Raw genomic sequence first — 25,948 nt, forward strand, 5'->3', positions numbered from 1 at the left:
GTAGCTTTCTTTTCTCTGAGAGAGACCCAGCAAGACAAAAACTTTTTTGCAATTGCATGTTAAGGAGTTGCTCATTCAGGTTTCTTTTAATATCTTTTCTCTGGCCTTTGGGTGCATAAATCAGACCAAGATGTCCTTTGGGCAGTTAGGACGTGCTGAGGTTGGTGCACCCAGCCTGTAAGCTTTTACAATTGCTGAAGGCAGGCTCCTCCACCATGCGGGTGGCCAAGGCCAGCCTGCATGGGCTCTTTGCGGTCTACAAGCCCCCAGGGGTGCCTTGGAAAGGCGTGCGGAACACAATGATATGATTGCAGGAGCAACCCTTTCTTCCAGTTTTAAGATGGTTGCTAGCCAGTTTGCAATAAAAGAAGCGTGATCAGTATTTTCTTCAATATTTTCCAGAAGGCCTCTAAGTTTTAAATTATTCTGTCTCCATTTATTGTCCAGAGCAGTAATTCTCTCTTGCATAGTAGCAGTATCATTTTGCAGAGATGATATGTCTTCTTGCAAAGTCATGCTCAGCTCCATTGCCGTCTTTGCAGACTTAGCTGCCTTCTTAAGATTCTCAGTCAGTTCTTTGATCTGTATATGTATAGGCTGTAGGAGTTCTGTTTTTTTGGAAGCAAAAAAAAGTCTGGAGGTCATTCTTCAGATCATTTAGATCATTTTAAGTTAGAGGAGTGTCCTCCATGTTAGGCATTTTATTTTCAAGTGGCATTTTGGCTTTGCTTGAGGCCTGAGCTGCTGATATGTTTGTTTGCTCTCCCGAAGCCAGGAATGGCTTTAGAGACCCCAGATTTTTAAAAAGTGACTTGCCTTTGCTAGTTGAAGTCTTGTCTATGTCAGGTAAGGTTTTCAATCATTTTAAGATGTTGCTTTTAGCATTGGAGGGTGTAGGAGCATGGGAGAGCCTCAGTCACACATCTGCCCTCTCAGCAGGTCGCTCTGCCCCCCCAGCTTGTAGTAATTATACACCATGTTTCCTGCTGTGAAATAATATGATTGAAAAATGGGCACATGAAACACTATGGAGACACTTGCGCTAAAAGCAAAAACAGACATGGGTGAAGATCACAGGTCTCCATCCAACTGTAGAATGCAAGCTACAGAGTTGTAGAGCCCTAGTTTGTATTGTGGCCATGCAGGGAAGGGAGAAGAGTTAAATCCTTCAATCTTCATTTGACTGCTTATTGAAACAGACTTTTCTACACTACTGTGGACCTCTTAAAGGAGAAAGGGTGGCACCCTCTCCTAAAATTCTAATTTTAAAAAAGCAGAGGAGAATGACTGAAATACTTAAATGGAAGCTCTGTGTCCAGTGAAAGAATATTTCTGGCTTTTCTTGTTCAGAAGTACAGAGCCTCAAAAGATGGAAGTCCAATTTAACTGTCATTATGATAAGTATTGATAAACTTCAATTAATATTTTTTCCTATTCTGGACAAAATAATAGATTTGCTGCCTCCTTCCTTCCCTCCTTATGAGCAGAAGCATCTGACCGATTGTTGTTCAAAAGAGAATGCTGGAATTGAGGAACATTAGTCTCATCCTGTGAAGCCCCTCTTCTGTACTGTCATTTAATTGATATGAGGCTCACTGATGATCAGTCCTGGACTACGTGTATCTTGTTTTTTTGGAATTTGCACACTCTGAAGAGTTGCTCAAAATCATAATCTGCACTAGCCAGATATTTCTAATAAAGAGGCATAAAGATCAACTGTATGCTAATATGGTGATCTAATTCTTGTATTTCAAATAACCTAAGATTTTTTCCAGTATCCTTGTTTCAGAGAGGTAGTATACACTTGTGGCCAAAGTAAGTGGAGTAAAAGGAGATGAGAGAGCTATTAATAGACATGGGCACAAACCGAAAACAGTTAATGAACTGGCGGTTCATGGTTTGGTGCCAACGCCAAACCTGAACCAGCAAACTGCAATGAACTTTTCCCGTTGCTGAACCGGTTTGTGGTTTGTGGGCATCAGAATGGCCCCCGTTGGAATTAGAGAGCCCATATTCCCAGGGAGTATTTAACAAGCTCTCTTCCAGCCATTACCCAATTTGGTCAAGATTGCAATAGGGATCTTTGAGTTATACCCTCTCCAAGCCGATTCCCTCAGGAAACTATCATTCGATACAATTAGAGCCACTGGTTGACGTTGGCCCAGCGTACAAGGGGTGTACTCGAAGGTGCACTGCCTCCCCTCGGGACACGGGGTCTAGCCACTCACCAGTGGCCCCCCCATGTGCTCACCCACCAGGCCTCAGAGAAGTGTGCATTTATTCCCAGCAAGGGCTGGAACGTGGGTGCTGATGGCGGCTGCCGGACCTGGTGGGCACAGGGAGGTGGAGACATTCCGCCTCCCATAAGGGGGTGGGGAGTCTGCTCGCTCACCAGCGGCACCCCTTATGTGCCTGCCCGCCAGGACTCAGGGTGCTGATAGTGGCCACTGGGCCTGGCGGGAATGGGGAGGTGGCAGTGTGCCGCCTCTCCTCAGGGGGTGGAGGTTCTGGCTGCTCGCCAGCAGCACACCTCATGTGTCCTCAGAGGAGCACGCATGTATTCCCAAAGCAGGCTGGAAGGCGAGTGTTGACGTTGGCCAACGGGCCTGGCTGGTACAGGGAGGTGGTGGCATGCCACCGCCCCTCAGGGGGCAAGGGATCTAGCTGCTTGCCAGAGGCACCACCCATGTGCCTGCCCACCAGGCCTCAGAGGAGCCCATGTGTATTCCCGGCGAGGGCCAGAATGGGGGTGCTGATGGCAGCCACTGGGCCTGGCAGACATGGGGAGGTGGCAGCATGCTGTCTCCCCTCAGGGGGCAGGGGGTCTGACCACTCCCCAGAGGCACCCCCATGTGCCTGTCTGCCAGGCCTCAGAGGAGCATGTGTGTATTCCCGACGCAGGCCAGAAGGTGAGTCTTGATGGCGGCCACCAGGCCTGGCATGAACAGGGAGGTGGTGGCGTGCTGCCTCCCCACAGGGACGGGGGGTCTGGCTGCTCACTGGTGGCACCACCCATGTGCCTGCCCTCCAGGCCTCAGAGGAGCATGCGTGTATTCCAGGTGAGGGCCGGAAGGTGGGTGCTAATGGTGGCCGCTGGGCCTGGTGGGCACAGGGAGGTGGCGGTGTACTGCCTCCCCTCAGGGGGCAGGGGGTCTGGCTGCTCACCAGTGGCACCTTCTATGTGCCTGCCGTCCAGGCCTCAGAGGAGCATGCGTGTATTCCAGGTGAGGGCCGGAAGGTTGGTGCTGATTGTGACTGCCAGGCCTGATGGGTACAGGGAGGCAGCGGCATGCCACCTTCCCTCAGGGGGCAAGGGGTCTGGCTGCTCACCAGCAGCACCCACTATGTGCCTGCCCCCCAGGCCTCAGAGCAGCACATGTGTATTCCCGGAAAGGGCCGGAAAGTGGGTGTTGATGGTGGCCGCCAGGCCTGGTGGGCACAAGGAGGCGGCAGCATGCCACCTTCCCTCAGGGGACAGGGAGTCTGGTCAATCGCCGGCAGCACCCCCTTGTGCCTGCCTGCCAGGCATCAGAGGAGCGCATGTGTATTCCCAGCAAGAGCAGGAAGGTGGGTGCTGATGTTGGCCTCCAGGCCTGACAGGGACGTAGAGGCAGTGTTGTGCGGCACCCCTCAGGGGGCAGGGGGTCTGGCCTCTCACCAGCAGCACTGCCATGTGCCCGCCCACCAGGCCCCAGAGGAGCACGCATGTATTCCCAGCGAGGGCCAGAATGTGGGTGCTGATGGTGGCTGCCGGGCCTGGCGGGCACGGAGAGGTGGTGGTGTGCTGCCTCCCCTCAGCGGGCAGGGGGTCCGGCTGCTCAACGGTGGCACCCCCTATGTGCCCGCCTTCCTGGCCTCAGAGGAGCACGCGGCAAGGGCCGGAAGGCAGGTGGTGATGGCGGCCACCAGGCCTGGCGGGTAGAGAGGTGGCGGCATGCCACCTTCTCTCAGGGGGCAAGGGGTCTGGCCACTTGCCAGTGGCACCTCCCATGTGCCCGCCTGCCAGGCCTCAGAGCAGCGTGCATGTATTCCCAGTGACGGCCAGCAGGTGGGTGCTGATGGTTGCTGCCGGGCCTGGCGGGCACGAGGAGGCATCGGTGTACTGCCTCCCCTTAGGGGACGGGGGGTCTGGCCGATCACCAGCAGCACTCCCCTTGTGCCTGCCCACCGGGCATCAGAGGAGCGCATGTGTATTCCCAGTGAAGTCCGGAAGGTGGGTGCTGATGGTGGCCACTGGGCCTGGCGGGCACGGGGAGGTGGCAGTGTGCCACCTCCTCTCAGGGGGCAGGGGGTCTGGCTGCTCACTGGCAGCACCCCTTATGTGCCCACCCGCCAGGCCTCAGAGGAGCGTGCATGTGTTCCCAGCAAGAGCAGGAAGGTGGGTGCTGAAGTTGGCCTCTGGGCCTGATGGGCACGTGGAGGCAGCAGTGCTAATGAAGGTGAGTGCTTATGGTGGCCACTGGGCCTGGTGGGCATGGATAGGCAGTGGTGTGCTGCCTCCCTTAAGGGGGTGGGGGGGTCTGGTTGCTCGCTGGTGGCACCCCCATGTGCCCACCCACCAGGCCTCAGAGGAGCACACGTGTATTCCTGATGCAGGCCGGAAGGTGAGTGTTGACAGTGGCTGCTGGGTCTGGTGGGTACAGTGAGGCACCCCCCATGTGCCCGCCCACCAGGCCTCATAGGAGTGCACATGTATTCCCGGCGTGGGCTGGAATGTGAGTGCTGATGGTGGCTGCCGGGCCTGGCAAGCATGGGGAGATGGCAGTGTGCCACCTCCCCTCAGGGCAGGGGGTCTGGCTGCTCACCGGCAGCACCCCCATGTGCCTCCCTGCCAGGCCTCAGAGGAGTGCGCGTTTATTCCCGGCAATGGACAGAAGGTGGGTGTTGACGGTGGCCGCCGGGCCTCGCAGGATCGGGGAGGCAGCAGTGTGCTGCCTCCCCTCAGGGCAGGGGGTGAGGTGTCTGGCCGTTCACCGGCGGCACCCCCATGTGCCCGCCCACCTGGCCTCAGAGGAGCACGCTTGTATTCCTGGCAAGGGCCAGAACGTTGATGTTGATGGCATCTGCTGGCTCTGTCGGGCACAGGGAGGTGGCGGCGTGCTGCCTCCCCTCAGGGGGCGGGGGGTCTGGCTGCTCGCCGGCTGCACGCCCCATGTGCCCTCCCACCAGGCCTCAGAGGAGCCCCCTCTTTCTATTTCTATGTTTTTCTACATGCAGTTGTTCTCACCTGAGTGTCCCACTGAGGAATAATACATCGGCAGCCTACAGCACCCACCTTCCTGCATTGCTGGAAAGGATGAGAGGGAGAGGACGTCATTTGGGGGAAGTGGGAAGATCCCCCTGCAACTACCAGGCCTCACAGGAGCGAGCATTTATTCCCAATGAGGGCTGGAGGGCGGGTGATGTCCCCTCTCTTTCTATTTCAATCTCTATCATTTTCTACATACAATTCTCCCCATATATACCATTCTCTCACTGTTGACAGACATTCTCTAAGGTGTGCACATACATTCTAGTGTATTGTTCAATCTACTTATACATTCTGTAATGTTTGTCTCTTTCTCTGTTTTTGAGTTTCAGTCCTTTTCTCCTTTGATGTGTCGTGTTCTGTTTGATTCTTTAAATCGAACAGAAAATTGGGCGGTTCGTGGGTTTTTTACATTCGTAATGCTGTTCGTACCATGTCTAGCTATTAATCCCAAAGTCCTCACTCCTACTCCTCCTTCTCTTCCTCCATGGTGTCCTGGGAGTTCAGGCTTTTTTGCCTTCGTATTGAGGAATGAAGATCTTATAACAGCATTGAATCTGCTACAGCTTTTTTGCAGTTAGGGGTTCAGTTCCAATTCCAGTTCAAGGCAAGATTGATTTTTGAGCTCCAATTCCAGTCCTCCCCACACCAATGAATTTGTTATAATGGCACATGTTACAGTGCTATTGTCAGTGCTGATTCATGATGCTGCATTGGAGTGGAGAGTTCCCTCAAGTCATAGCTGACATATGGTGACTCCTGGCATATGGTGACTTCATGGCAAGAGGCTAACAGGGGTGGTTTGCCATTGCCTGCCTCTGCAACTCTGGTCCTCGTTGGAGGTCTCTCATTCAATTACTAACCAGGGTGTCAGGCTATGGATGACAGGATACAACAGATAGATCCTTGGACCATTGCAGTAAGACCCAAGTTCTTGGTCAAATGGCTTTTATTCAGAAATCAGATCATTTCCATATACAGGTCCATAGTTTACTTAGAAGCAAGAAAGCCTCCAAGCAGTACAGCTTCCTTGAAAGGAATAGAGACTTGAGGAAAGTACAGGTCTAAATACTCAAACATTTCCCTCTTCCCTAACCCACAAGTTTTGAGCAGGAAGAAGTCTGGGAATCTTTGCTGGAGTTTATACATCAGCTAGACAAGACAGAAAGAGGCATAACAGAAATGGTAACATTTCAGACATTGCAAGGTCATTTTAGTGAGCTTCAAAGACAAGAGATTACACAGCTGTGTTCTCAGGCTGGGAGGGAGAGAAACAAAAGTGATGCATATAGCATTTGCAATATGAAATCAAAACACAGTATTAGCAATTAGCACCCCCTAGAACAATGACATGGGTGTAGGGGTACAGACATCCCTGACCCTGCTTAGCTTCTGAGATCTGATGAGATTAGGCTCACCTGGGCTATCCAGATCAGGGCATGATGCTGCATTACTCCAAATCTAAATAGTGATTTGGAAGAAGCTCTAATTGGGCTTTTAACATGTTATACTAATTTGGCAACGTGCTGGGCTCTGAAATTTTTAATTGCTAGGGTAAACCAACTTCAGCAATTATTTCAAAGTACATTTTAAAAAGTTTGGTTCATTCATCTTTCTCAGTTGAATCTGCATGTGAGATTACTTAAATTTGAATACTCTTGCATAGAATGCAATGTATATAAACTGACTTACCTTTCCCAGTTCTGACTGGCAATGGGTTTCCAGGGTTCAGGCTGAGACTTTGCCCTACTGATTGAAATCCTTTAGAGATTTAGGAGTTCAACCTGTTTCTATGCACATGCAAAGCAAAGACATTGTTACAGACCTGAATTATGTGACCCTCCCTGTACTGAATGTTGCTATGTTAGGGTTGGAGATTACTGCACAAAATGCCTAGTCACAAGGTACATCTTCTTAAGCAGTGCTTATGGAGTGTTTTTATTAAAATGTATTTGAGCTTATTGAGTAGGTTAGGGTAAATGTTTAATCAAGTTGTCCATCCATCTTAAGAAAAAAATATTGAAAATACATTGCAAAATATTTCAAACATACATTTGGATAGGAAATCCTTATGACCTCTAAAATCTTTTATGAACAATTACTGTACAATTGAAAATAACAGGTGCACTCATCCACATTGTTTCATTGTTACTGGTATCTAAACTCACCAAGTCTGAGATATTAATAGTATAATCCTTAGGAGAGTTACTCCAGACTAAGCCCTTAGAAATGAATGGGCTTAGATTAGAGTAATTGCTTAAGATTGCACTGCAAATTTCATCTTAATGCTGCACTATAGATTGAATCTTCTTTTAAAGAACTCAGATTTCTGTTTTGAACAGTCCATTTGATATTACTGGGTTGTATTCTACTGCACGTCTGGAATGTGTTATGATTTACCTGTGGTCTAAATGTCAACTTTTAATATAAAAATTGAATTTGTGTCATATTGAAGCATATCTTCTTTTTACTATTTTTTCTAATTTATTGGCTTAATACTTTCTCTCTTGTAGCCTCAAGCACTACAGCCTTCCAGCCGCCTTCCCTGTTTCACAGACATCACCCAGGGAAAATTAATAAAAACTTCACACATTGTGGCCCACAGTGAACATCCTAATCAAGACCTACAGAGAAAAAATTGCCATGAATATCAAAATGCCGTTAGTGGCTCCTTCACCCGTAGCCTAAATGAACCAAGCACTTTAAATATGCAGTTAAAGAAGCCAGAGGAAAATGCACATTCCATCAAGAACATAAAAACTAGAGACGAAATTGGAGAGCTGACTGGTAGAAAAGTTATTATGCCTCAGTCTCATCCTTCTTTGCAGTCGCCTACCCAAGTAAGTACACAAGAAGTCCAGACCAAATCAGTCCCGAAAAAGCATTACTTACGGACAAACCAGGTTTCATCGCCAAAGACTTCAAAACTTACAAAGCCCCCATATGAGAATGATTTAGTGCCTCCTTCAGCTACTGTTGCAGAAGAATCACAGGAAGACTGTTCTGCTCCAAAGGAGCCTGAGTTACTGCCACCAAGCAGTCCAACACAACTGCAATTGGCATCCAGTCAGTCAAACTTGAATAGGAAGAGCCAGAGGATTTCTAAGCTCCGTCCTCCAATAGTTTCCTTTAGGCCCAAGCAAACAACAAATCCAAAACTTTCAATACCTTCTGAGCCTCAGAATATTTGGTCAAAGACAACCCGTTTGAAACAACCAACACAAACAAAAGATATGCAGAATCAAAGTTCAAGTATTCATTCTGGTGACAGCGTGACTTCAGATCAGCATTCTCGCCTCCCTAAACCAAAGACATAATGAACGTTATGACTTGCAGAAGTACATCTCCGTGTCCTATGTTGCTATGCTGCTGCTATCATCCTTTCTGACTTCGATCAAGATTCTGGATCAAAAGCCTACAAGCATTCGAACGATGCATCTCTGCTGGTACTTGGCTATTCCATTCTAATCTCTCCTCATTTTGTGCCAGATAGAAATGTGCATCATTCCTTTGGCACATAGTTTATTGAATGATTTCAGAATCCTGTGGTGTCCATTGATTGCATTGAAGAGAACAGCTTTAAAGAATTGCGTGGCAAATGCTAAAATTTGCAATAATTACTGGTTGTCAGGACTGCTGCATTTTGTTTGAGGAGGATAGGGCAATTGTTCAAAACTTTACTCGTATTTAGTCTGGACAATTACATAATAAATGGTTACAGCTATACTTTTTGGTTCTGATTTAACAATTGTAAGTGATGGACTTCTATAGAGTTGATATTTATCTTCATTCTCAGCCATAATTCTGTCTGCGTCTCAGAGGCCTATGCAAGATATTCCTATTTATAGCAACACTTTACTCAAGACATTCTGAAGGATGAATATGTGGTGTATAATCTTGGTTTTACTTTTGCCACAATAGTCCCAATTTGCTTTTGTTGCTTTTTTGGATCTGTATTCATTTCACAGGATGAAATGTATCTTTTATTTAAACATTTAATCCATCCATTATTTCATGAATTGTAGGAAACCTGTAGAATGCTTTTGTATTCTACAAGTATTGTGGAATAACTATCTAACAGTATTTAGGATTCATGTCCCAAATTCTTTTCATGTAGACTGCTGTGAAATAGTATATAATAAGACTTTGGGCCAAAAAGTCCATCATAATCCATGGAGAAGATGTTCATAACATGTTCCATGCGTAGGTTTAACTTTATTAAACATTTATTTATTGATTTCTGTTAATATTGCAAGATTCGAATACTCAGCTTGAAATGTTTGCACAAAACTGCCATAAAGGTAGGGATTTGAAACATTTTTCATAATAAAAAGCTTGTTTTTAAAACAGCTATTTTAAAAAAATATCCTACACTTGTTTGAGGAATCTTGTGGAATCATGAGCAGATGTAGTGCTTGCTGTTTGAGAGATCAATAATTTTGGCTTCATTCTGAGTTTCTAAGTGGCAAATAGTAGGTGGGAAGTGACTGGGAAATTGAATGGGAAGCTTATTTGAAAAGTGATCTGCCTGAAGAAAGTTAAAGCCAGGTATTTATGGAACGAAAAAACATGGTGATGAACCACTGTGAATAAGCACATAAAGCATGAAAAGTTCATTGCAAGACATCATTGTATCCCACAAAATCAAGCCATTTATTATAATTGTTCTCTTACTCCAACAAGAGAACAATTTCCAGATAGGGAATCTTCAAAGGTAGTGTTCAATTAAACAGATGTGATTATTCCACATTAGGGAGTTTGAGCCCTTCAAGCATTAATTCAAAAGATGGTCTTACAAGAAATATGTCTCCAAAAAAGAATAAGCCAAAGCATTTGTAACTTTGGCTTTTTGTAAGCCCAGCATAGCTACCTCCCTTAGAAGGGATGTTGAGAAATATGCACTTGACCCCAGTATCAACTGAAAGCATTCTTTTAGGTTTGTCCTCTGTATACCTCTTTAAAACTACAAAGGTATGCAAAGAAGTATTCTTGGCTGCTGTTCTCTATTGTGGAACCCTCTTTAAACAATACTAAGACTCTAGCTTTAGTGATTTTTCAGGGTTAAAGTGAAAGATTTTATTTTCCTTTTGGTAGCAAGAAGTCATGGTGTTAGGACTAAGTTCTGATATTTGTACAAGTTTTTATAGTATCATCTTGAGCTTTTGGGATTTAAAGGCCTACAAACCACATTTTTTTAGTGGTTTAATCAATCTGACTAAACTTATTTGTCGTGGCAGTTGAAATAGAATAATTATTTGTTAGATGTTTGTCTACAGACATTGAAGCTATTTTAGTAGAACAAAACAGTAGGTTTGGCGTAGCAAAATGTTTTGTTGATTCCGGTTGGAGTTGGGGTACAGTTAAGTCTCCCATTGAAAAAAAATGTAGTAAGATCTGATTCATTAATACTGTTCCCACTGATTTTCCAAAATTTAAAAATATGTTTCTTTTTTGGGGTGTTTCTGTACTTGTTTATATAGCTCTGAGTTTGTTGTTGGCTAGATGTTTTGGAATTGACTTGGCTACATCCTATTTCACATCTACCCTCACTATGTCACTTCTAGTCCAGTAAATGTAAAAAACCCACTGATTCACCAAGGTGCATCTATACGTAGCTAGAACAGTGAATCTGACCAACTGCTCTTCAGGAAGACGTGGCCACTTGTCCAGGGCCAATAATGGTGAGATCGTTGTTAAAACAAAATTTTAGAGGTCCTTACATCATATTTTAAAGTCTCCTTTGATTTTAAAGTTGAAAAGCTTCAAGTTTTCTTTTTAAAATGCACATGATTAAAGTTACTTGCATAACATTCTTTAGGGCACTTATAGTGAAATCCTAAGTAGGGGTGTGCATGGGGGAAAAGTTTCATTTTCCCACTCCGGATTTACCTGAAGCAGGAAAATTATTTGTAATACCCGAAGCTTCAGGTATTTAAATTGCTTTGGTATTCTCTGTAAAGATTCAGAGCATAGTGAAGTGAGGGGGAAAACCTGTCTCCCAGCCCCCCAATTAGTCTCCCGTCCTCCCCCTACTTAGTCCCCCCTTCCTCCCCACCCCACCCCACTTACCTGGATGTGGACCCAAGGAAGACCAGCTGTGTTGTTCCACTCTGGGGCTGCCTTCCTGGGACTGGAGCATGGCTCGTAAGGTCTGGAACCAGCACTTCCGTGGCCCACACTGCCGCCACCACTGCTGTAGCAGCCAGCTGGGCGGTGGGGAAGGCCAGAACCGGTGCCTCTGTGGCCTGCACTGTTTCCTCCACCACTGCAGTGGCTAACTGGGTGGTAGGGAAGGCTGGAGTCGCCACCTGCACTGCCTCCTCCATCACTGCCAGGAAGGCACAAGTAAGTGGGGAGGGAGCTCTTTAAACTTCAACTGGCCTGCTGGGGGGGGGGCTGCAATCCCCTCCATGTAATAATTTCAGTTAATTCATAACATAATTCATAGTAATTCATAAACATTTTTTGAAGACAAATTTAGGATTACAAATACTTGTTCATTTTTTAAGGCTGGTAATTGAGTGGCTGAGGACAGCAGTCCTAATAATACGAATAAGGTTGTGATAGGTAGCTTTGTGATGCTGTAGAGAAATTAAGGATCTTGGAGGTAAAATGGCTGTCATCACATGGTAATCACAGCATTCTGAATGACTCTGGTTACTTGCTACACAGAGTTGTCTTGGATCACTGCCTTGCCACACCATTCAGTTAACTGAAGAAAGAAGATGATGGCTTTCCCAACCAGTGTTTGACTTCCCCTTTAAAGTGGATTTGTGAAAGCTCCAGAGTGTGACTATGTCAAATAATGTTTCAGTATATGTTTAGAAAGTCCAGAGTATGAGGGATAAGACTGAAGGCTCGCTTCAGTGTGGAGAAGGTGCTTATGGATGTCAAGCCTGACATGGAATGCTAATAGGTGCAAGTACACATTTCAAGTTATATGAATACTTATTTCTACTGACGGTGCTATCAGTACCAGTGCAGAAGGTTATGAATATATAAATTAATTATTAGGATTTGTTAACATTTAGGTTTCTAAATGTCATGTGGATTTTATCCTTCTGGATTCTCCTACATTATGCAGTAATTCCTAAAGTATTAAACAGTTCCTCAAGTGTATTTAGTGAAGGTAATTAATCTTTTTAACAGTGGATGTGAAAATGAAACAAAACTAATTTGCACTTTAAACAATGAGCTCCATTGCTTGGAGTTGTGCCTAAATTAATCTAAATGCCTATGACTGAGTCTTTGTTGTGTATTGTTAGGATTTTTTTAAATAGTAGAATTTAACAGGGACAGTGCTGTCCATAAAATACCTCCTGCTTCCTTTAGTCTCTGCCACCTGTTCTTCATTATCTTCAGACATTGTTCATGGAAAAGCCTGAACTCTCAAAGGGTTGTCATCTGTATAACGTTGCTGAAAATTGTGACAAAATTGTTCCTACCCATTGAGATGCACTTGTGAAACCTAACACTCCTACCTAGCAGAGCTTCAGCCTTCCAGGTTTATATCTCTACATTTGATTTTTTTGAGATGCTTAAATGAGCTGATGTGCAATACTAATCTCCCAGAAAATCAGCTGAGTGACTTGTTGAATTTTTCCAGTAGCACAGAGAAAATGTGTTATGTGAACTCTTAATCTAGCCACAGGCTCCATTTCTAAATTAATTGGTCTCAAATTCTGATATTTGTTTTAATGCAACTTGGATAATATGAATGGTGTTTGTGGTTCATTTTGCGTGTCACTCCATATGCATTCATGGAGACTTTCATATACTGGTAGACTAGCATGCTTTGGGAAGAATATAATTATTTTTTGCATAACTCCTATTTTTAGTAGATATGCATTCTCATACTACTAGAACCTTTACCAGTTAGGAATGGGCTTTCCAATTCTTTCTCATCTGGTTACAGTGTTTCTCCAAACATGTTCAACACAGTCTAGCCAGAGTTAAACACTTTTGAAGCCCATTGACATTGATCAAGTTAAGTTTGCCCTTAGCTCTCTCCCACTGTAACAGTGAAACTTACATGCTGAATTTTGACTGGGTTATGCCCAGCTGACACCTAATCATGGATTCTGTTTTTGGACTATTCTGCAACCATTCTCTAAGAATATTCAAAGGTATTTTGATCACTGTTATAGTAAAACTGCTCACTGCCTACATAAATGCCAAACGCACCACAATAAATCTATATTAATACCATGTTCGTATTTGTTCTGAATTCAGTACCCTCTGCAAAAGTTCTCTTAACACATTTTTCCCTTTAAAATAAAAATCATGGTCAAAGCAAATACTGTATATTGGAATCTGCTTGTAAAGATGCTTTAAGATCTTACATGTAAAGAGTTTCCTCACTGTTGCTTTTGTGAATAAAAACCATGATTATCTCTTGTGTTCAACTCTCATTTTGCCTTCATCTGTACTTTCCTTGGTTTATTCTGTGAGAAGATCTGTTACGGATCTTGACTTCGAAATTGTCAACTGAAATTTTTTTGGCAAGTAGTCTTTAGCTGGCTTGGTAAAAAATATCCAAGTGTTTTCCCAGCATGAGATCTGTCTGAATCATTTATAATTTCAGTTGCAAAATGATAGAAAAACAATGCCCCATAATTGGTAGCTAACTGTAGCTTCTTCTGACATTTCTGTTTCTCCAATGTTCCATGTTAAGTTACATGCCATTAAAGGTATTTGAATTGAATTAAATTGATGTTAAGTCCAAGTATTCATCTTCCTCAACTGAGGAAGTCAGTTTAGTGTAGTGGTTAAGAGCAGCAGGATTCTAATGTGAAGAACTGGGTATGATTCCCCATGTCTGCTTGAAGCCAGCTGGGTGACCTTGGGTCAGTCACAGCTCTCTCAGAGCTCTCTCAGCTCCAGCAATTTCACAGGGTGGTTATCATGAGGATAATAATAACGTACTTTGTAAATTGCTATGAATGGGCAAAGGTGGTATATAAATTTATGGTATATAAATGCTGCTGCTGCTACTATTATTATTATTAACTATTGTACTAATGGTTAACCTAAGAAATTGAGTAATCTTGCACTTCAGATTGGAATGGCAGCCACCAGAGCAGGTTCCCCGGTCCTGCAGTCCATCATTCCACTCTGGGGCTGCCTTCCTGGAACTGGAGCATGGCTCATAAGGTCTGCCCTGTGTTCTCCTCACACCTTCTTGATGCAGTGATGTGTTTCAATGGAGCCACTGCAAGTCAATTGGCATTCATTGCTTCCATCACATCCAGTGGTCTTTCCAGTCTCCCTGATGGTTACCAATGAGGAGTTCCATCAGTAATTGCAGAACCTGCCCCCTCTACAGAGCTGCCCATTGATGACCTTGGGGGGTGCTTGAGTGCTGGGTCCCACTGCCTTTTGGTTCCACTTTTCAAGCAGGGGAAGCATGTTTCTTGGAGCAGCAGCAACAAGAGGATTTGAAAGTGAACAGTGCTTCAGTTGCCAACCTGGTCCTTGTCAGAAATGGGGGCTGAGCAAGTGAGAGGGTGGTATAAGTGGTCGGCCCAACCTCCACCATTTTAATAAGCAGTTCTGGATATGGCTGCTTGTGGTATTAAAGATATTCAAGCCTCTGGAGTTAAAATGGCTGCTGTATTGCCACTAGAGAGCCTCTAACAGTTGCTGAGTCCCACCTGGGAGAACCTGGCATGTATGGAATGCTGCACAGGTATGCAGAGTGATTAAGAGACAATTGGATTTACCATCCTTTGAGCCCCAAAAGTGCCCAGTGCAACAAAGGTCTTGCAGAGTCATCCTCACTTAACACATTCCTTTCCCTTCTTCCATGATGAGATCTCCTGTCCTTGACTGAGGAGCTAATCAAATGACATTCATAAGTATATACAGTTGTTCCTGGGAAAGTACGGTCCCCACCTAAAAACCATCAACTTAGCTCCGGTGGAATTCACTAGCAAACTATCCCTTTTGTACAGTGCTAGAACATGTTTTGCATTTGCTTTCACACATCCTGGCAGCTACCAATCAAGGTACTCAAACCTTTTGTCAAACCCAGGAACTAACTGTTGGAGTCTGTTCTAATGGCTAGGTGGGCTCTTCTACCTCAGGGTACATTTTACCTATAAAGGTAGAGCCCTGGCCTCATTCAAATTGTACACACTTCTGGATCCACAAGCTCTGTTACCTTGAGGTTTACCCAAGCCCTTTGCTCTTTTGGCCGAGAATGCTGGCCATTCGAAGCTACTCTCTTCTCCCACGGACTGGACCCCACTTCAGCATAGGTAGACATATTTGCTCCCTCTTTCTCTTCCCAATTTCTGACTAAGCTTCCTAGGACTGTGTGTGTGTGAGTGAGTGAGTGAGTGAGTGAGTGAGTGAGTGAGTGAGTGAGTGAGTGAGTGAGAGAGAGTTCTTACCCTGTAATTGCAAGTGTATGTGCATGTCATTTTGTTCTTAATAAAAGTTATTGTTGGACCTTAAGAACCAGCCTTGTTTGCTACTTTGGGAAGAGACCTGGTAGAAACTGGTGACAGATCCCTGTGGTTATTGGCCTCTTGCATAGCCATTCCCATTGCTAGCTAATTCCCCCACAAATCATTTTATTGCAATGAGACTAGTTCTGGTAACAGATTAATTGGTGGAGAATCCAGGCATCACCCTGTACTTCTGTAAATCGGGACTGATCCCCCTGAGATATAGCACTACAGACATAGGGAATCTTCCCCATAAAACCAACAAAAATAACAAAGCATTCAAGCCTGGTAAGCGATTGTGAATCTTGTGTGCCTCTTTTGTTGCCCCTATTTGGGAAGGGAACCTTTACCCAATTTTTCTGCCTTTCATTCCCTGGAAATTGGTTCCACGCATTCTTTCTATTTGTTGGGTGGAAAAGTTAGGACACACTTTCCCCAGACCCTCCTTCATAAAACTTAGTGCCCAGCTGTTAGGGATCAGGATAGATTCCTCCCAGTTGCATAGAGGTTGGGATGGGCCTCTCTAAAAATCACAGAGAAAGATTTAAAACTGAACCACATGCCTTTTTGAATTTTGGCCACCGAGCTGCTTAACTTGAAAGGAACTAGCCACCAAGTTATAGAATCCATTTAAAATGGGGTTAGCAATTATCCTGGTTGAGGAGTAGGTGCCCTCCCTTCTGAAAATTAGCCAGTTTAAATATACTTGACCAGTTGTCCAGTCTGGTTCCTAAAAGCCCTCTTCCCCCTGTGCCCTGCTTAACCCCAGCCGAGCCGCAGTTGTAAGTTCCACTGAGTTCATTTCCCCCCTTGTCCACCCTACTGGATAGTAGGAGCAAGGTTTTTAGGCTAGGAGCAGCCTCTCCGTCCCTGGACACTGGCCCTTTTCTCTAGGTTCACTCCCAGGAAGAAACGGGCAGTGAAGCACAGATTGCTAAGGGCTCTAGAGCTGAGCATTCATGTAGTGTGAGCAGGGCTCCTTAGGACAAAGGAGTGCAGACCCATCTGGATCTTTTCTTTCATTGTGGAATTCTGCCAGTTTAAAGGAAAGAAAAATGTTTAAACAGAGTCCAAGCCTAGATAATATTGAACTTTGGATTGTGAAATGCGGTCCGAACCCCTGGGAGGTGGGCTCCTTTAAGGGTCCAAATCCTGTTGTAATACTGAGAAAAGCTTTAAAGAAACAGTGTGAGGAAAAGAAACTTAGAAGCTCAAAGACAGATGCTTGTGCAGCCTGGGGTTTATGGATAGCCCTAAATGACTGCGCCAGCATGATGGTAGAAGCCCAAGAAACAGTTAAAAATCAGGCCACTGTGTTAGATAAGCTAAGAGCAGAAAAATTTGACCTGCTAGTAGATAAAAATTCCTTTGCATCAGCTGCCCAGAAAAATGAAGAGAAATATAATGAGGCTCAGGCTTCATATAATGAAGTTACAGAGCTTGAGATACAGGTAGCCGAACTCCAGGAGCAATTAAACCAAGCTAGACAGGCTTCCCAATTCCTCGCCTTGCAGGTGAAACAACAGCGTACAGAAGTAAGCCATGATGCATGTCAGCAAGAGATCCGCTCCCTTAAAAAGCAGCTAGGCCTCCTCATGACCTTTCCAGATCTCCCCAGCATGAATTCCTATCAGTCCCTGGCAAAGGACGCCCTGCCTTCGGCCTCTTATAATTCCCAGCTTATAGAAGAGGAAGAACCAGCAGCTCCCCTTAACCCAGTGTCCAGGGCAGGCCTCTCCCACCCTGGACTGGGCCCGCCCGGCCACCCCGCCCAGCCCCCCGGGGCCCCGCCACCCCCCCCAGCACCCCCCCAGCAACCCCCACTCATGGGAGGGCCCGTGACGATGCCGGGCCCGACCAGGGAGCAGGCCACGAACAGAGGCACGGCCGGCGTGCAGCCGAGGGGACGGACGGGCCTGCCACCGCGGCCACCGCCGCTGGAACAGGAGCCGAAGGGTCCGCTGCCGTGGCCGCCACCGCCAGCAGAGCAGCTGGGGCCGGAACGAATGCCTGGCGGGCCGGCGGGCTGAGAGCAGCGCAGTGGGGTTGACATCACCGCTGCCACCGGGGCCGCCCTGGGCAGCAGCCTGAGGATGGGCGCAGTCGGATGCCGGCCAGGGGAGGGCCCGGGCAGAGAGGCCAGGGGACGGGGCAGCGAACAAGCCGTCCCAGCCCTGGGTTGGCTGGATGGCTCCTGGGAGGGCTCCCCTAAGGCACAGGTGGAGGCTGGCCTGCCTCAGCCAGGGATTGGCTGGGGGCGGGGGAGGGAGGAACAGGGCTCAGGGGGAATGGGAAGCATGAGGGGTAAGAGGGATGGGCAGCAGGCCCAATGGGGACAGGGAAGCCAGGTGCATGGGCAGGGGCAGCAGAGTCACAGGTGGGGATTGGGGCAGAGTCCAGGGGTGGAGCAAGGAGGGGCTATAAAGCGGAAGCTCCCAGTGATGCCAGGGAGGAGTGGCTGACTGGAGCGTGCAACAGAGAGAGAGCGAGTGGCTTCCAGGACAGCGGGTAGGAGGCAGACCCTGGTGCCTAAACCACTGCCCCTACCCAGTCTGAGGCAGAGGGAGCTCCCCCACCTCCCCCTGGTGGCAACCCGGAGGACAGCAGGATGAGGGGAAGGCACGGTCGGCAGAGCGGGGCCTCACACCCAGTAAAAGAGAAAACTATTGAAAAACATGCTGCTCACGGTAAAGGTGAGACCCAGGAGATCACTAAAAGAGTTCTTTGGACTTCTACTGAAGCCAAGAGCATTGCCGATCAGCTTGGCCCCCTTTAAAAGGACACGGATTAGCTGGTTCACCGCCCTTACTAGTGCTCATCCAACCACCACAGGAGCTGACTAAACCCAAATCTCCCATTTATGTGCATTGGGAACCGATGTCCCCACCATAGAAGCTGCCATTGCCACCCAAGGCCTTAGCACCCTAGACCCGGAACCCTGGCTAAGGGAAATAGTTCGCTTAATTTGGCCTGGGCAAACCACAGAAATGCTCTGTTACTGAACGCCAAGCCCCAGGTGAGAACCGCGAAGCCTATGTAGCTTGTAAAAAGCTCCTAGCTGTAATAACAGAGAAGGTTAGGAAGCAGGGAGGCATTTATGAGTTTGACCAAGAACCCTTTAAACAAGCCCTTTATGCAGACCTAAACTCCCAAATTAAAATCACCTTGGACCCCATGGATCTTGCTAACAATTCATGGTTAGAAATTGCTGAAAAGATTAGGACTGTGGCCGACCTTCAGAAAACTGGTGCCCTCCAAGCTAAAGCTTCCCATAAAACCCCCAAATGTAAATGCCCAGAACTTATTCCAACTGTGACCTATGCGAATAATGGTCGCCATTCATAGCCTAGGAATGAGGGAGGCTACCACTATAATAACCAGCCCTGAGGGAACTGGGGAGGGAACAAAGACCAGCCTCAGGATCACCGCAGGGATTTTCCCCCGGGCCACTACCGAGATCACCCCAGGGACTACTGCAGAGATACGTTTCAAGATCAAAACACTGATGGTGGAGGTGGCTGCAATTGGGGAAGCCAGCATTATGGCTTCAACTCTTGCCCCTCTCACTACAGGCTTTCTGACCCCGAACCTGCCCCACGGTACAGGCAGCCTGATCCTGATTACCCTCCCAAGGGCAACTCTAACAATGCCAGCCAACACCAGTCTACTGCCCATCGGCAGGAACTGAGCTCCCCTGCAGACTCTCACTCGCCCCCAGCACCGAACTGGGACGAACACCCAACTATAGTCTGGGCCCAGCTTAGAGAAACTGGCGCCGACATGGCCTGGTTTGATGGGCAGCCCACTGCAGTGCTCATGAGAGCCCTTCTGAAAACCCTTGGGAATGGCCTGACCCGGTGGCTGTGGTTAAGGAGGCACTGACCTCTCTGCAGCTGCCACAGGCTGGGAATCCTTTTTGCTAGGGGTGCCTGAGATCCGCAGCTCTTCCCCAAGGAGTAGTAGCTAGACTTAAGCCAGATGATTGGGGAAGACCGATGGTACAGGCAGGCATTGAAATCTCAGGGAACATAACCCCTGCCACCCTCTTAGTTGACACTGGTGCCTCTCTGAATATTTTACATCCAGAGTTTGCTGCGCATGGACAGCCAACTCCCTGTGCCATGGCTGGGTTTGGAGGTGGTTCCCATCAAGCTAAGGTCTGGGAGCAAGTCCCCATGGTGGTTGGGAACCTCGCAGTGTCAGTCACAGCCTGAAAGAATCAAGGGGAAGACCCGGGAATTTTGGGAATCCCTTTCTTGAAGGAACATGGGCTCACTATTGATTTAGCCAACAGTCTTCTCTGGCAACTTGAAAACAGTCCCCCTTCTATTTCAGCCATCCATCAATGTGCAGCCTTAAAAGCTCCTCCCCCTGACCCCAGCCATAGAGGACCCTTGGGTAGAGGAATTCCCTGAAATCTGGGTAAAGGATAAGGCAGAATGTGGCATAGTAAAGGGTGCCCACATTCTGAGTGAGAGAAGAGACACCCCCTCCCGCAAAGCAGTACAAGTACCCAGTGGAAGCTGAAATTGGGATTGTAAAAACTATTGAGGGTCTTCTGCAATGGGATGTAATCACCCCTATGCAGTCCATCTGCAATGCCCCCCTCTGGCCAGAATTGAAAACAGAGTCACATGGAGAATGACTGTGGGTTTTAGGGCCCTAAATGCAGTCACTCCCCCGGTCGCCCCAGTGGTAGCCAAGTATAACGAAATTCTTACAACCATTGCTGTGGGTGCCAAATATTATATTGTTCCGGACCTGGCCAATGCCTTTCATTCCATCCCACTCCATGAGTCATGCTGATACAAGTTTGCCTTTACTTTCCACAGCCAGCAGTATGCCTTTAAACACACACCCCAAGGGTTCCACTCCAGCCCCAGCATTTGCCATGTCCATGTAGTTAAGATGTGGGAAAAATTTAAACCCAAGTCCTGGCCCCATGTTCTTTCGTATGTAGATGATGTTCTGATCCATTCAGAATTGGAACATAAGACTCGAGAAATTACTAGAGTGGTCCTTGGTCTGGTCAGAGACACCGGGTTCAAGGCAAGCTCCAACAAAGCCCAGTTGGTCCACACTGAAATTAAATATCTCAGCCTCTCCCTGAGAACTCATTGCAGGACCCCAGACTTCCAGCACATGGAAGTCATTTCAAAACTCCCTGCCCCCACAGATATGCCTTCCCTTCGTGCCCTGCTTGGAATTTTTAATTTTTCACGGGACTTCATACAGTCATTCTCCAGTGGTATGGGCGTGGGTCAGTCTTGACTGACGGGAAGTAGCTCCTCCTCTATTTGCAGGGTCGGTCGAATCATACGATCCCCTATGGGAGGGCTCTTCCCTGGCACACCAGTTTTTTACCGGCCCTGCTCTGGCAGGGAGTTGAATCGCTGTGCTTTTAGCAATGATTCCAAAAAAAAAGAGGAAGAGGAAAGAAAGACTTGGAAGAAAGAAGAACATCAGAGACTGCAAAGAAGAAAAGGAAGGAGTTTAAAAGGGAAAAGGAAGGGCTTGTTCCTCCACCCTGCACTCTCCCCTCCCCCTCAGATGCTGAACGCGATGCCCGGAGGCACAGAGCCAGCTGCTTGTCCCCGCAGCAGAGGCGTGGGGGAAGCTAGCCTTCACCGTTTTTTGGCAGCGGCAACAGTGATCCCAGCTTAGTCCCTCGATGGGCAACAACACGACAGCAAAGCTGAGCCCGGGCAAACGGGGAGAGGGCAAGAGAGACACGAGCGGCGAGAACAAACTGCCACGGGAGCGCAGACAACACAAAAATCGCACAAGCATGCACACACTGTGGCGGCAGCGACAGACCTAGTCTCCCTTCCACAGGCCAGGTAAGTGCCCCTTTGGGCTCTGGGTTTGGAAGGGATTGGGTCCTTTGCTCACGTGTAGGAGCAATTCAGGACAGATGGTTGGGCAAGGCTGTAACCAATCTTAATTAAGCTCACTAGCCTTTTTCTCTCCTGTTTTTTCTCGACCCTGTCCTTTGTCTCTCCCTCCCCCCATTTACTCCCGTTTAGGAAGGATAGTAATTTGGCAGGAATGGCAGTCCAGGTGGAGGCAGAAGGCCCTAAAATGGCAACTGGGAGGGCCGAGGGCCTAGACCTTTCCAGTTCTCCCCCCTCCACTCCCCCTTCACAAGGCATTAGTAGTCATGGCCAGGAGGGTAGCCAGCTAGACCTCTCAGGACCAGAGGCCAAAGACAACCTGCTGGCCTGGATTAGAACAGAGATAAAAAAGGGTTTCAAGGAAGTTATGGATTCTATCAAGACCCAAGACACTTCTAGAAAGAGTAGATCTATTACAAGGCCAAAAAAGAGACCGAGGGCCTCGCCCCCTCACACTTCCCATTCTTCAAAAAAGAGAAAACAGGAGAGGTATTTGGTAGACGACTCCAGCTTGTCTGAAGAGTCCCAGTCAGATACAGAGGTTTCAGGAGAGCACTCTGAGAGTGTAGGGGGGAACTGTCAGAAGAACAAGAGGGAACAGGAGAAGTTATTCAGACCAGACTCTTCCCACAGGATGTTTATGCCAAACTACTTTCCAAGGTTCTGAGGACTCTAGAATTAGCCCAGGTGGATTTGGGAAAAGAGGAAGCAGACCCTGCCTTTCCACAAGGTTTGGAGAAAGTGCTTCCTAAAGTGGGGAGTAACCAGACCGGAGTTCCTCTGCCAGCAATTTTCCATAGCATTCTGAAGGCAGAATGGGAGAACCCAGCCAGGCTTAAGGTGGTTCAATCTGCGTTTAACAAGTTTTACTCCCTGACTCCAGAGGCTACAGAAAAGATCAAACTGCCGATAGTTGATGACCCGTTTACTAGCCTAGCCACTACGTCTGTACTACCTATGGACTCAGAAGGGCTACCCAAGGATCCTTCGAACAAGAAGATCCAGCAGTCACTTTGCAGGAACTTTGAGGCTTCAGCTGCTTCTCTTAGAGCCTCAGCCACTGAGTCCCTTTTCATAAGAGCAGCATTCACTTGGGCTTCCATGTTGGCCACAGTGAGCAGAGAAGTACCAAATTGAGAATGAGGTGAAGAAGATAGCATTGGTGTTGGCCTTCACAGCAGATGCTACCCTTGATTCATTGACATGTAGAGCAATGGGATTCAACGTCGCAGCAAGGAGGAATACTTGGCTGAGAAACTGGGATGTGGACCCTCAGGCCCGGAGCAAGGTAGCAGCGATACCCTTCACAGGGGCAAGATTATTTGGAGAAGCCTTTGACAAGTACCTAGTGGAGGATATGGAAAAGAAGAGAGTTCTCCCATCAAAGAAGAGAGATACAAGAGGGAAGGAAAGACATTCCTTTTGTGACTCCAAGCGTCCCAGCAGGCAGAGTGCACCTAGAACCTACAAGAGCAGGTGGCAGCCAAGACCCAGGAGCGATAACAGGTCTTTTGCCTTTTGAAAGATGGGGCAACAGACCAAGGGCCAGAAGAAGGCCCATCAAGCATGACTATCAGATGACAACCATGCAAATTGGGGGCCGGCTTCAGGAATTCTCAGAGCAGTGGCAAAGAATGGTGACAGACAGATGGGTGCTAGAGACAGTATCCAAGGGCTACTCACTAGAATTCCAGACAAGACCCCCAAATCATGTAGTTTGCATACAACAAAACTCCAGGGAGATAAAACATCGACAGATTCAGGAGGCGATTCTACACCTTCTGGCTATCAAGGCAATAGAACCTGTCCCTACACCTTACTGGACAAAGGGAATGTATTCAGTGTTCTTCATTGTCCCAAAGAAGAACGGGGATGTCTGAGCCATATTGGATCTACGGTGGCTGAATCAGTTTCTTGTCTCACGCCAGTTCAAGATGGAGACTTTGAGATCCATTCTGGGGGCCATACAGAAGGAGGATTTCCTGGCCTCCATAGATCTATCCGAGGCCTATCTGCATATTCCAATCAGGGAAAATCACAGAAGATACCTCCACTTTGCATACAATGGGGAACATTACCAATACAAGGCTCTCCCCTTTGGCCTCAAGGCCTCCCCCAAGGTGTTCACAAAGGTGTTAGTGACCCTGATAGCTACTCTCAGACTGCAGGGGGTCTCCCTGTTTCCATATCTGGACGACATTCTTATAAAGGCCCCCTCCCAGGCTAAAGGGGAGGAGGCCATCCAGACGACCATATCGTGCCTAAGAGATCATGGATTTGTGATCAACACAAAGAAGAGCACTCTCTTCCCTACACAGAGAATATCACACCTGGGAGTGACTCTGGATACTATACAGGACAAAGCCTTCATCTCGGAAGAGAGACAACTCAAGATAATTTCCTTAGTGAATTTTGTTCAGAGGGAGAAGGAGGTGGAGGTCATGCAGATGGCAAAGCAAATGTTTATTTTATTTATTTATTTTTTCAATTTATATACCGCCCATCCCCAGGGGCTCTGGGCGGTGAACAGTTAAAATCGATGAAAACAAAAACTAAAATCAATATACAAATAATAAAACAAATTAACAAGGTGCAGTGGTGGGGAGAACCTTCCCCACCCCAAAGGTGGGAGGCCGACATGGCACCGCCCCCTTCAATCACCAAACGCCTGGCGGAACAGCTCTGTCTTATAGGCCTGGCGGAACAATAATATGTCCCGCTGGGCCCGGGTTTCCATTGACAGAGCGTTTCACCAGGCTGGGGCCAGGACTGAAGAGGCCCTGGCCCTGGTTGAAGCGAGGCGGGCTTCCTTAGGGCCGGGGACCACAAGTAAATATTTATTCGCTGATCAAAGCGATCTCCGGGGAACGTACAGGGAGAGGCGGTCCCAAAGATATGCCGGTCCCAACCCACTCAGGGCTTTAAAGGTAAGAACCAACACTTTGAACCTGATTCGGAATTCAACCGGAAGCCAGTGCAGCTGGCGCAGGACAGGTGTGATGTGTGACTGGTAAGGTATACCAGTCAGGACCCGTGCCGCCGCATTCTGGACCAGTTGTAGTTTCCGGATCAGGGCCAGGGGTAGCCCAGCGTAGAGTGAGTTACAGTAATTTAGCCTGGAGATGACCGTTGCATGGATCACTGTAGCCAGGTCCTGGGGCGTCAGGTAGGGGGCAAGTTGCCTGATCTGACGAAGATGGGAAAATGCAGACTTGGCAACCGCCGTGACCTGGGCCTCCATCGATAGGGAGGCATCCAAGAGCACACCCAGACTCTTTACCACTGGCAAAGTTGCCAGTGGTGTCCCATCCAGGGCAGGGAGCTGGATCCCAACATCTGGCAGCCCCCATCCCAGCTGCAGGACCTCCATCTTCACTGGGTTCAATTTCAGCCTGCTCTGTTTCAACCATGCCGTCACAGCCTCCAAAGCTCTGGCCAGATTGTCTGGGGCCGTGTCTGGCCGGCCGTCCATCAACAGAAAAAGTTGGGTGTCATCCGCGTATTGATGACAACCCAGCCCAAACCTCTGCACCAACTGGGTGAGGGGGCGCATATAGATGTTAAATAACATCGGGGAGAGTATCGCCCCTTGGGGAACCCCGCACACCAAAGGGTGACGGGGCGATAGATCTCCCCCAAGCGCCACCCTCTGTCCCCAACCCTGGAGAAAGGAGACCAGCCACTGTAAGGCTGTCCCCCTAATCCCCACGTCAGCAAGGCAGCTGGCCAACAAATCACAGTCAGCCGTGTCAAACGCTGCTGTGAGATCAAGTAACACAAGCAGCACTGACCCGCCTCAATCCAGATGCCTGCGAAGGTCGTCTGTAAGGGCAACCAAGGCTGTCTCCGTCCCTTGGCCAGGACAGAAGCCAGACTGGAATGGGTCCAGGACTAGAGCATCCTTCAGGAATTCCTGCAGTTGTACCCCCACCGCCCGCTCAATCACCTTGCCCAGGAACGGGAGGTTCGACACTGGGCGGTAACTGGACGGGTTGGTGGGGTCCAAAGATGTTTTTTTCAGGAGGGGCTGCACTACCGCCTCCTTTAACACTCCTGGAAAAACCCCAGAGCTCAGGGAGATGTTAACAATGGCCTCCAAATGGTCCCGTAGCCCCTCTGAGCTGGCCTTCACCAGCCAGGATGGGCAGGGGTCCAGAGGACAGGTGGTCGGCCTCATACCCTACAGGATCCTGTCAACATCGTCCTGAGAGAGCAGCCTGAAATGGTCTAATACAGACCCAGAAGATGGCCAAGGGGTCTCCAGTTCCCTTACTGTATCAACAGTGGGTGGCAGGCCACGGCGAAGGGACAAGATTTTACCCGCAAAATAGCTCGCAAAAGCCTTGCAGCCAATA

The 25,948-nt window shown here is 47.7% G+C and overlaps 1 protein-coding gene across 2 annotated transcripts in view; it reads left to right on the forward strand.

Annotated features, from left to right (window-relative positions):
• The window catches only part of CCSER2 (coiled-coil serine rich protein 2), a 356,652-nt gene extending 343,006 nt beyond the window's left edge, over positions 1 to 13,646 (forward strand). For both annotated transcript variants that reach the window (XM_055001012.1, XM_055001015.1), the window contains one exon: positions 7,762 to 13,646. In XM_055001012.1, coding sequence (XP_054856987.1) covers positions 7,762 to 8,565 — 804 coding nt within the window. In that variant the 3' untranslated portion in view covers positions 8,566 to 13,646. The remainder of the gene's footprint in view (positions 1 to 7,761) is intronic.
• The last annotated feature ends 12,302 nt before the right edge of the window (positions 13,647 to 25,948 follow it).

This window comes from Eublepharis macularius, chromosome 17, assembly GCF_028583425.1.
Source record: "Eublepharis macularius isolate TG4126 chromosome 17, MPM_Emac_v1.0, whole genome shotgun sequence".
Lineage (NCBI taxonomy): Eukaryota > Metazoa > Chordata > Lepidosauria > Squamata > Eublepharidae > Eublepharis > Eublepharis macularius.